General features: G+C 29.9%; 1 protein-coding gene across 1 annotated transcript; it reads right to left on the minus strand.

The window, feature by feature from the left end:
• Positions 1-432: 432 nt before the first annotated feature.
• On the minus strand, positions 433-3,419 carry LOC100871631 (esterase E4). The gene is made up of 8 exons (XM_003690024.4): positions 3,231-3,419; positions 2,600-2,888; positions 2,300-2,485; positions 2,023-2,222; positions 1,771-1,930; positions 1,345-1,671; positions 723-867; positions 433-637 (listed from the first exon to the last, which is right to left on the minus strand). The coding sequence occupies exons 1-8, from the start codon at positions 3,366-3,368 to the stop codon at positions 502-504; spliced, it is 1,581 nt and encodes a 526-aa protein (XP_003690072.2). The 5' UTR covers positions 3,369-3,419; the 3' UTR covers positions 433-501.
• Between the last annotated feature and the right edge of the window lie 8,343 nt (positions 3,420-11,762).

Raw genomic sequence — 11,762 nt, forward strand, 5'->3', positions numbered from 1 at the left:
AACGAAAGATTGAGGCTGCTATTATTAAAATTTGATAAAATTAGTGATGGGATCGAGTACGTGACAAGTTGGATTTGAACGTTGTAACTTATATTTGAACCTTTTAAGTAAGTAGTTTGAGAAGAAGAGGCGATAAAGCAGATTCGAATCTGAATGGGACATATTTGAAAACTCTGCTTTTAAAGGTGAAAAAGTTTTGCTTCGAAATCGATTGAATAATTCGAGAAAACTTTTTCGTAAAAATTCTTTATTCGTAAGTTACATTTTTCCAGAATTTATTTTCGACTCTTTGCTTGCGTTAAAATATTCTATAATTCCATTCTATAACGTGACATTTACAATCAAAAAAAAAAAAAAAATTGACTAATTTACTAATATTCTGTATATAAATATGGCACGGATAAGGAAAGGAAAATAAAAATTTGACAAACATTATTATCATATTAATATATTTGACGTTCAATTTTATTCATTTATTTTGTGCAATTTACAAAGTAAAACTTATGAAGAGGATAAAATGTGTGGTAAAATGGGATGCATCTTCAATTCTTTACCAATATCCAAAAAACAGAGATAATCCAATGTTGCGGGTTTCCAATCAATGTTAACAAATTCATCTTTAATCGAAGTAGGATTCCTAGATTGGTAATGATGTAACATAGTAAAAATAATATTTCATGTTTATATATTTATTACATGGAAAAAAAAATTATAAAATTTACCCTGTTTTTGCGAAATTAGTCCACATTCTAGTCATTCGTTCCAATATTACTCTGTCTTTTGTACCTACTACTGGTGGCTTAGGGTCATAAATTTTATATTTCGGTGAATATATCAAATATGGCGCGTCATCCGTGTGAGCTGCTCCTGAAATGTGAATAATATATCGTAAAAAAATGATGTATAAATGTGAACGAATATGCATTAACAAGTGTTAATGTACATTTATACAATACATTTGAGTAACGATCCTAGAGAGGATAACAAAAATAAAAATAAAAATAGTTAGAAGAAGAAGAAGAAGAAGAAAAGATACACTGATTGTTTTGTTTGTTCAAATCCAGTGACTCGTCAGCGACTCGTACCCAACACTACCGATCGGTTCTCACGCGATAAATGTACGTGTTCTGTGATTATTGGTCAATATTTTTCACCAATAATTCGTTAACAAGATCGAAACGAAAATTTTTCTCGAAATTGTTTGAAAGATCAAAAATCTTACGTAACCGTAAATTAAGCCTTATCGATAGACTTCTTTCTAGGCTCGACAATCTCGTACATTGTGTGCATACACTAAACTATTTACTCTAAGAATAAATTAACGAATATCAATAATATTCTTACCAGAAACGTGACGTTTTTGTATGAGATCAAAAATCGATTCCTCGTTTCCAACGAACGAGAATCTACAAACGTAATTGGAGACCGTACTCCTTTTCACCAGATCTTCTATCATCACTATAATAGGAAGTTCAAAATATATATAAGTCAGTGCCTCGATAGCTTTGCGGATTTTTTTCGCGTTAATCGGTTTCCCATCGAAAAATCGATTTCTTATCGTATCATACAATCGTTCAAAATCGTCCTCGTTAAATTTCTTCAACGATTCCAAACTTCTCACGTACGTGGGCATGTATTCGTTCAACGTTTCGATCGTCTCGTTCGACCTATCTGGAAACGAAAGAAAAAACGAAAACGAGATTAAATAAAACAGATCGACTCGTGAGGAACGTCATCAGATGTAAAATCATATTCGAACGAAATTTTCACCTTTTACGTACGCTATGCATTCGTCCGCCGTGTAAGAGATCATTACGGGGATGTCGCCACCTTTTGTCCTCAGTAATTGATCGACAGGTTCTGGCATAACAGGATCGTCCGCTATTTCGTCGTAACTGACCCCGAATGGAATCGCGTAGGCGAATTTTTCCTATAATAATATAAGGATATTCCATCCGTATTTCGAATTGATTATTCGTGTCGTAATCGTGTCGATGGATAGAGAAAAAACCGTCTGCTTACCTCCAAAGTGAGGATATTAGGTTGAACTTTCACGATATCCTCGGCCGGCACTTTTCGCAGAAATTCGATCACCTCCTCGGGATCGTCGGATTTTTGACCGAGGAGGGCGGCTAATCTGAATCCACGAATGGCATAATTCTGACTCTTGCACCAAGAACTCCAAAGCACACCGCTCTGCATGATCGCTTTGTGGAACAATCCTGAAAGAGGCGAATTTTTATTAATCAATTATTCGACGTGCGAATAATTTTTCTTTAGACAAAAAATCGCGCGTTACCTTTCGCTTTTGGCGACAAAACCAACGCGTGAACCAAAACCGATCCCGCGCTCACGCCGAAAATCGTCACGTTGTTGGGATCCCCTCCAAAGTTGGAGATATTCTCCTTCACCCATTCCAGAGCCAAGATCAGATCCTTGAGGCCGTAATTCCCGGCCGCGACTCGATGGCCCAGATTCAGAAATCCTTTTTTCCCCCCCCCCAATTTAAAAGAAAAAGAAAAAAAATTCACGCGTTAAAATATCTCTTCCCGCCGTTTCTCGTTCCGTTCGAATTTTTAAAAGTCGAATCGAAACTAACCGAATGCACCGACTCTGTAGTTACTCGAGACGACCACCACGTCTTTGGGGAGCAAGTAATCGGGCCTCATCTCCTGGAAACTCGAACTGCCGCATATAAACGCACCCTCGTGAATATAGAACATAACTGGTTTCGACTGGTCGAGAGAATTGGTGTAGACATTCAGGTAAAGGCAATCCTCGTCGCCAATGATTTTATACGGTGTAAATGGTTGGCGTTGCGCGCAGTAATATTCAACGTTTTTGGAAACATCTTTGATATCGGTCCACGATGCGGCTGGTTGCGGATCCTAAATTTAATTTAAAAAGGATTAGAAGCGATGGAAAATAAGAGCATCGTATTTATCATTTATAGATCGTCGATAATTCGAATTTTCATCCCTTTGCACACGTCATGATTATTTCAATTACTATTATTTTGGAGAAAAGAAAAAAAAAAATCAGATCGATATTCGAGTTGAAATTTCTTTCGTATTGATAAACTGTATTTGTTAAAAAAGAAAAAGGAACGAGCTCGCTTGTTGATATTTAAAGAAGAAAGAAAAAAGAAGAAGCTCGAAATACGAGAATACGAGAGAGAATTTAAAAATAAATAAATTAAACGGTGGAAGTGTATATCATTACGTGCTTACCTTAAATCTGAGTTCTCCAACAGGAGGTGCAGCGAACGGTATCCCTCTGAAAGCGTAGTACGGCGATGATCCTAGGATGTTCTCTATGATCGCCCCCTTTAATTTGCCCTGTTTCACGGTTACTATTGGTGTACTCATTTTCAAGCTGGTTAGTTAGATTGGCACTGAGATTGTCTATATTTTTTCTTCCACTTTTATCCTTTTTTGCATTCCATGTATATTCTGTAAATTTATGTACATTTAAATTTTGCATGAATAAACATAAACATCTTAATCTATTTACAAGTAATATAAGTATTATGAAACGAGATAGAGATAAAAATAATGTGTGTGACGCGCAGCTTTAATTTTTTTCCTAAAAATCTTTCCAAAAAAATTTTTATTCTAAATATTTATAAGTTTTGGAACTTGTATATATTTCTTAAGAGAAATGCTTATCTCGAAATGCAAATTTATTTCTATTTATTTCTTTAATTCACAAGGAAATAGGATACAATGTAATTTGATATTAATTGAAAATTTATTCGATACAAATTCGAAATAGATTTGATTATTCAATTAATATTATTAATCCGTATAATCGGCGACGATTTTTAATCTCGGCGTTATTCATTTCGAATTCGAAAGATAAAATAATTAAACATCATTTTACTAGGAAGTAATTGCCATTAATCTGCAAAGTAAATTTTTATGAATAATGTCATAACACGTTATAAATAAACATGAATATAAACATGACGTGACTGCTTTGTGGGAAAAATATTTCTTCAAAAAGAAAATATAAAATAAAATAATTTCGTTCGAAATTTGATTCCTATAAAAAATTGAATATTCGTATGAAATTATTATGAATAGATATGATAATATTTTTAAATAATGCATATAAACATTTAACAATATCATATTTGAATTTTAAAAAATTTTAGAAAATAGATAATAAAATTTTAAATTTTAATTTTATTCAACTTTAAGGAAAACAAAAAGAGTACAATTCGTGTTCGAAAATTTGATTTGATGTACGAACAATTTGAAACACGAATTTTAAAAGATTTAAAAATCGAATATAAAGGATACATTATATCGTGTAAAAGTATTTGGGCAGATGTTAAAAAAAATTGTTGGATAATTGTGGTTAGAAAGCACAAAGAAAACGTAAAAAAAAACAGCAACCCAATATTACAGTGGATGAATGTCGATGTGATGGAAGATTTTAAAAACATTTTTAAAAATAAACGAAAAATAATCGAACAATGTTAAAAACAAATATCCCTTCGAATCAAAAGTAAAATACAAAGAAAAATCAATTTACTGATAACGAACTGATAACGAATCATAGATAAAAATCTTTTAATTAATAAGCATTTGGAGTATAAATATTTTTTTATACGGAATTGATTCAAATTTAACTCGAATTATTTATATACTTGTTACTTGTATAAAAGAAAATTGTATTATATATTCTTTCACTTGAAAAAACTACCTTTTGTATAATATTCACTTGTACAATAGATGTTAGAAAATGCTATCACCTGTTTTTGACTTTAACTAACTTACCTTTCAAGTTTTTTTCCCTTAAATAGCGCCTTTCATCCCTACCACTTATAGTGATGGTGAAAGAGTAGGGAAATGAGGGTGGAAAAATCCGAAAAATCATTTTCAAAGAAAGAATTATAACCAACCGTTTATGACCTGTCGAACTACGCATTACCACTTTTTGTATTATGACCATAATAGTTCAATTTTATAACCATAACGGTCCCTTTATAGAAATCTTTGTCATGGGATTATTCGTACGGTAAAACTTTATAGTCCCAACACAAATTTGAACTGTAAATAAATGTCTCGTTCAATTATCAATTACCTTTTCGAAATCGTACGAAATCCTTGTTGATTATTCTCTTTGTTCAAGCGATTAATCTCGATCAATATCAATGATATACGAGTAAGCAGTTGACGAAATTGAATAAATGATAGAATAAATAAATAAATAAAAAAGGTTTATCGAAGTCTAAAATTTGTTAAAATATCTACAAGATCGTCTGGAAAATTTCGCGAATAACACAACCCGTGCTTCGAAGGAACACTCCATGGTCAAGATTAAACATGGTCAAGAAAAACAGCGCAACAGTTATAGTTCGACTAGATATATTATTATTGACGAATCGATCTCCTCTTATTATATATCGGCATATCTACCTCTAAATCTTTCCACTTATCGTCCTAATTAACGTAAACAAAAATAGATAAAATCATATATTATATAGTTTACAAATATAGGAATGAGAGAAAGAGGACAACACAAGTCTAACGCACAAACCAAATCAAAAATAATCCGGAATAATCCACTATCGATGCAGAAAGTATATATTTTTCAACAGTCAGGTTTAATTCAAATTGAAAATGCTATAATGCGATAAATTCGACTTCAAAATTCTAATTTTTAATTCTAAGTGACTTTAGACTTATATATCGTTAATATTATTATATCTTTGACTGGAATTTATATTAAAATTGTTGAAAGAAAGGATAGGCCTGCTACGAATGCTTTGATGCAAATAGTTCTTTGAAAACTAAAATAATAGAGTAAATCATCGATAAATGGTTATCTTAATGGAGGTAAGGCCTCTAGGTATCTGGAATTATCGAAGATTTATTATCAGGCTAATAAGGCTTTAAATAATTATTGTGTTGTGTTAACTATATAAAATGTTAACTATATAATTTGAAGAATATACGATTATGGAGATGTATAGGTAACTATTGGATCCAGTAGATTTACTGAAATTTATTAGAATCTAATTAAGAAAATGTAATATATTGATTTAAAAATTTGTATCTTAATAAAATTATATGCGACATTATATGCGTCATAAAGCCATTCTCGCTTTTATAACGTTTTGTTCCTATATCGAATTTTTTAATATTAATTTCCCATATTAAATTCCCATTTATTTCCCATTATATTTATATCCCATTATATTTGATTTCCCATTATAACATTCAGTATTTTTTCGTTCCGATGATAAATATAATTGAGAATTGAGAATTGTTTGTTTTGTAACTATGAAAGTGATTCACCATTTTACGAGTGAGCTGTACGGTAAAAAAATATATTGATGATGGAAATGTGAAAAAAGAAATATATCCTTGCCTAAAGAAAAGAAAGGAAATATAATAACGAAATAAAAATAATTAATTTTTGTTAAAGCGATTTAAAAAAAATATATATATCGATGAAACTTTTACAATAAAAATAAAAGATATAATGAAATATAAAATGATAATACGTATAAAGTGATAAAATTGCAAATTACAAAAAGAATAGACAAATCAAGAAAACATTTTTAACTTCGTCACGTAATGATGTTTATATCTCAAAAATTGTAAACATCCTTTTTTTGTAAATATTCAAAATATTCTTATCAAAATCATTATGAAAACAAATTAATGATATCATAATCTTCATAATAAAATGTTCAATTGCTATATACAATGTATTCATTAATTATTTATGAAATATACAAATATAGAGATACAAATATATTTGAGAATAAAATACTCATCAATTGTTCTTTTTTCAGGATACATAGTTGAAAATCAAAATTACTCTCGGACAGTTATTATAACGCAGTGCCTATTTGCGAAAAATGTTCGTGACAATAATAAAATCTTGAGAATTTGATATTTTAATATTTAAATAATTATATTAATATTTTAGTGGAATTCAAATTGAGAGCAACGAAAAGAAAAAAAAATTTTACGATAATTTTTACGAAGAAAATATACATATGTAAAGCTCGAAGTTATGTTAATAACATATTAAAATGGATACATATGTATGACACTAATATAAAATGCAATTTAAAATATATTAAAATATATGTATCTACATATATAATAATATAATAATATAAAGATATAAGTAATAAAAATAATTCTTCTTTCTTAATGCAACTTCATTTTGCGTAGAATCGCTCTATTTCGTATTTTTCATTAATCATTTACAAATATTTCTCAAGCAAAAAGAGAAAAAAAAAGGAAAAATCCAATTTTTAAATCCAATTTCTTTAAGAAATGCATTTCGATAGATTATTAACAAATATGAAATGTAATTTGCACCAAAAGTGCAAACACTTTGATTAAAAATTAAAACTTGATTTCCGTATTACTTTTAAAACATTTAGAATCATCAAATTGTGAGCACGCGCTTCTCACATGTGTGTACCCACGCGCATGCGCGAAACGCAGGATTGCGAATGGGGAAAGTCCCTACTTTCAGTCTAGGGGAAACCGCAACTCTTATTATTCCATTTGGAACGTTATTCGCACGGTGAAATTAAAACGGTAGCCGGAAATAAAATACATTTACCTTTTTGTCTCCCCGATTCCCGCCACGAATGACAATTGTTGGAATATAGAAATGTATTTTTATCCCTTCCCATGGATAAATGCAGCGCGAAAAGCGGGGGAAAAAATAAGTTTGAAATGAAAAAAAAATTCTGAGAAATGGGGATAGGAAATAGAATCTATATTCTATAAAGAATATATGGAATATTTTTTAGAAAAGAGGAAAAGAAAATGGTAAAAGGTTATATTAAGAATCCTTCAACCATTATCATGCCTTAGATAACCTCAGACTATAAAGGTCATATATCATGTATATTTGTGATAAAATTAATCATAATAAATATCTTATTAATTGCTAGTAATAAAGTTACAATTTGTACGAGATATCTCTTATATCATGTGATATTTGGGTCATTAATATTATCAGGTTATCTGTTACAATTATATTATTATTCCATATACATCGTGTATGATTCAATGAATCATTCATATTTTCGACAAATTTCCATTATGTCTATATTCATTTTTTTTTTGTTTATTATAAATTATTCACTATCTAAATAAAATATTTTGAAAACAGATATAATTGAATATATTTCTGCACACCTCATGATTACTTTTTAACTATATTTTTTAATCTTTGTTCCTTATTTTATATTATTATATTCTTACTATTTTTTCAATGTTTCTCCTTCATTTTATTCCATTTTGAAACAATTTCAATATTGCTACATTTATATAATTATTAAGTATTTTTAATAACAATAACAAAAATCAAATTCAAGATGATTCATAGTATTACTAGCAAAAATTGAGAAATAAAAAAAAGAAAATTTATATTTCAGATTATAACACGTCTATCCTGTAATTAAAAAAAAGCTCGTGAATCCAAAATATATTTGTATTTGTAAATTATACAATTAAAGAATGAACCATGCAAATAATTTGTTCCAATACAAAACGATTCGTATGACTCAGTATTAAATTTGCATTATTATCATTAATGGACGCTATTATTGTAGCCCATTATTATCAAGATTCAGGAATGGTCTTGAAATATTTTTTTTCAATGCGTAATTCATTAGTCAAAGTGGTGGAAAAAGAAACAAACAGCTTGAAAATTGAAAAGAATTTTTCTCTCTGGCTCGTCAAGGAATTCTTGCCGTTTCTATTAATGGACGAAGAACTTGGAGGCAAAGAGAATTATCCGATCCCTGCAAATTCAAAGGTGGATTCGTGCATATCGAATTCTCCATTTCCTTCCAAGTTTCTGCCACCTCCCATCCTTTCCTGTAATCAACAGTATTATTTATCGACGCATGAAGTTCGCTTTGAGAAATTTACCTGGAATACGCCATCAGGATGTTGATCATTCATGGTGTTATTTTAACAAGCTTCTCTTGAATTTAGATGAAATTTCGCTCGCACTGTATCTTTTATAGAGACACTAACAATATTGTGTGTTTTCAGTTATCGATGAAAATACGTTTGAACGTTATTTTTTTATCACTTTTATTTACTGATTTCAATGAAAGTTTGCACGTATGTTGAGTATAATAGATTAAATATAGAGCAATTTTTTCAATCCCCAAAGTTCGAACATTTTTCCAAACACAATTTTGTGTTTGGAAATTTTTTTTTTAAAACAAGAAGAACACTAACTAGAAGAACTTTTGAACATTTTACGATTCGAATTTTTTCTCTATTTCGCATCATTAAAATTATATTTAAAAAAAATATATATATATATACATATTGAAACTTTGAGTTATAAAAAAATTATTTCGTACAGTTATTATAGATTTTAAACTATCTTTAAAATAATAACATTTGATTATATCCGTATGATTTTCTTTCACTAAATTTTACTTTTATTTATCAGAATACGACGTAATTAGCAATGAAATGTTAATTATGTCTTTTCTTTCTTACTTTTTCGCCGTCACTTCAAGTTCAATTAAGAGAATCATAATTCATGGTTGCCAGTAATATCGCGGTTAATACCCTTGTCTCGCGATAAATTAGAGGAAAATTCCTTTGAATTGAGTTGGTGGATCAGCGTGGCACAAAAATACTGGATGATAATCAATTGATCGGCGTATATTTATTATAAATTTAGTTAAGAATCACGTTCCAGCCAGCTGATGAGATATCTCAATATTATATTATAAATCGTAAATGTCTAAGGCAACATTATCTTTCATTTTTAATATTTCCATTAAGCCTATAAAGAAACAAAATCGAAAAAAAGGAGAGGAAATTCTTCGAATGAGCAAGTCTAATAAATCTTACACACTCTTAAACCCTTTATTTACTTTGTGTTCATTGTTAAACCGAATTTAAAAATACATATTATTTTTCTTGAAAATAATATTACGATTAAAATTTTTAACCACAAATTATAAACGAGACAAAAGCAATTTGTTTTTTCAATTAATTGCCTTCGACAATTGATTACGAAAGATACCCGAAGATTCTCGAAGAAACACCTCTGTTCAGCTTAAGTTTATAACAGACCAACATCGTTAATTTGATCGGGGCGCCCGTAGAATCGAATCCTTTCCTCTCAGACACCAACTTTCCAAAAAAAAAAAAAAAAAAAACTAGACTCGAATTAGCTACGTGACGGTATCAATGGTGTCAAAACTTGAAGACTTTCTCGTGAAAGAAAATTTACCTTTCCTTAATTCGACAATTAGACTAGTTTTTCAATTATCGTTTGTAACTATTTATTTTTACGTTTAAGAAAATATTATTATTTTTCGTCATTTTTCAAAAGAAGATTTATACAATAGATTAAAATATTATACACATATATAGCTATATATCATCATAATTCTTCGAACATTATAATTTATACTTTTTGTGTTTTTCTTTTTTTTTTTTTTTTTTTTTGCGTACTTTGTAGATTTTTAAATATATATATCAGTAAATTTGTATTCAAAGATATTCATAACGAATCTTTGATATTTAACACGTATTTAAATGTGTTATCAGTTCTCTGATGAAGTAAAAATGTTGCTTTAAATTTTATTCAAAAAAACGAAATAAGACTCAAAGAATATGGATATATAAATCCAAACTATTTAATTTCAAACTGACTGTAAAAAGATTAATTATCTTTTATTTTCAATAGAAATGAGGGAAGAACGAGAATAAAATCTTGGATCGTTATTTTCTTCAACGAAGAAAAGAGAGAGAAAGAGAGAGAGAGAGAGAGAGAGAGAAAGACGTTTAAAATAGAAAATTAAAAACACTTAGTTAGATTTACTAAATCCACGATTATCATCTTTTTATCGATTTCATCGTCGCATAGATTTGAAAATTTTTGCTCCATCAGAAATATATCTTTTCCACGTCAACATTTCTCAAAGTTTCTTATCCCTTATTCGCGATATATCCATTAATGGATTTTCGATACGTGACGTCGCAGTGCGGATCATTCGTATCTCGCCTTCCACCTTCCTCGATTTCGTTCGAGTAGCAAAAATGTAGGTGGATTCGTGCGTCCCTCGAGCGCATATAAATCGAGCAGCTTAAACAAACCGTCTGATTTCCCCCAAAAGAACCTGGGAATGCGATTTGCCAAGCGTATGAACCGTGATTATTTTTTCAATTCCCCTTCGATCTTCGATGGACGATGTCCACGTATCGAAGAACTCTTACAGCCAATTCAAAGTGTGACGATATTCGCACTTTCTACGAATTTCAAGCCTTCGACAGATACGTGTCTCTAAATTTTAAGAGGAAAAAGAAACAAATATGTTAAATTTCGAAAACTTGAAAAGAAAGGAATTATTGTTGGTTGTTTTTGAATGAAGATTTCTAACAATAGGCCAGGTAAATTTCTCCTTTTCTGCATAACCGCAGATGTGTTACAAATCTGGGTGATTCGAAGGCAATTTGCGACAATCGCTTTGACCGCAACCCTTGCCCTTAGAAGATATCTCCAGATATCATCTCTTTCAACGAGAACATTCGGATATTCGTGTCCTTCGACTTTCAAATATCAGTGGTGAATCGATAGAAACAAAATCGAGACAATAAAATTATCGATCGTCATTTCAATGAGTTTTGGTGTGATTAAGTTGAAACTGAGAGCGCAAATCAACACAAGTTTCAAAAAAAAAAGAAGTTTCTGAATTTTCTTGATTAAATTAAACTCAAAGGAAACTCTTCCCAAAT

Source organism: Apis florea, unplaced genomic scaffold (assembly GCF_048593485.1).
Source record: "Apis florea isolate Af1SG1 unplaced genomic scaffold, ASM4859348v1 contig_3081_pilon, whole genome shotgun sequence".
NCBI lineage: Eukaryota > Metazoa > Arthropoda > Insecta > Hymenoptera > Apidae > Apis > Apis florea.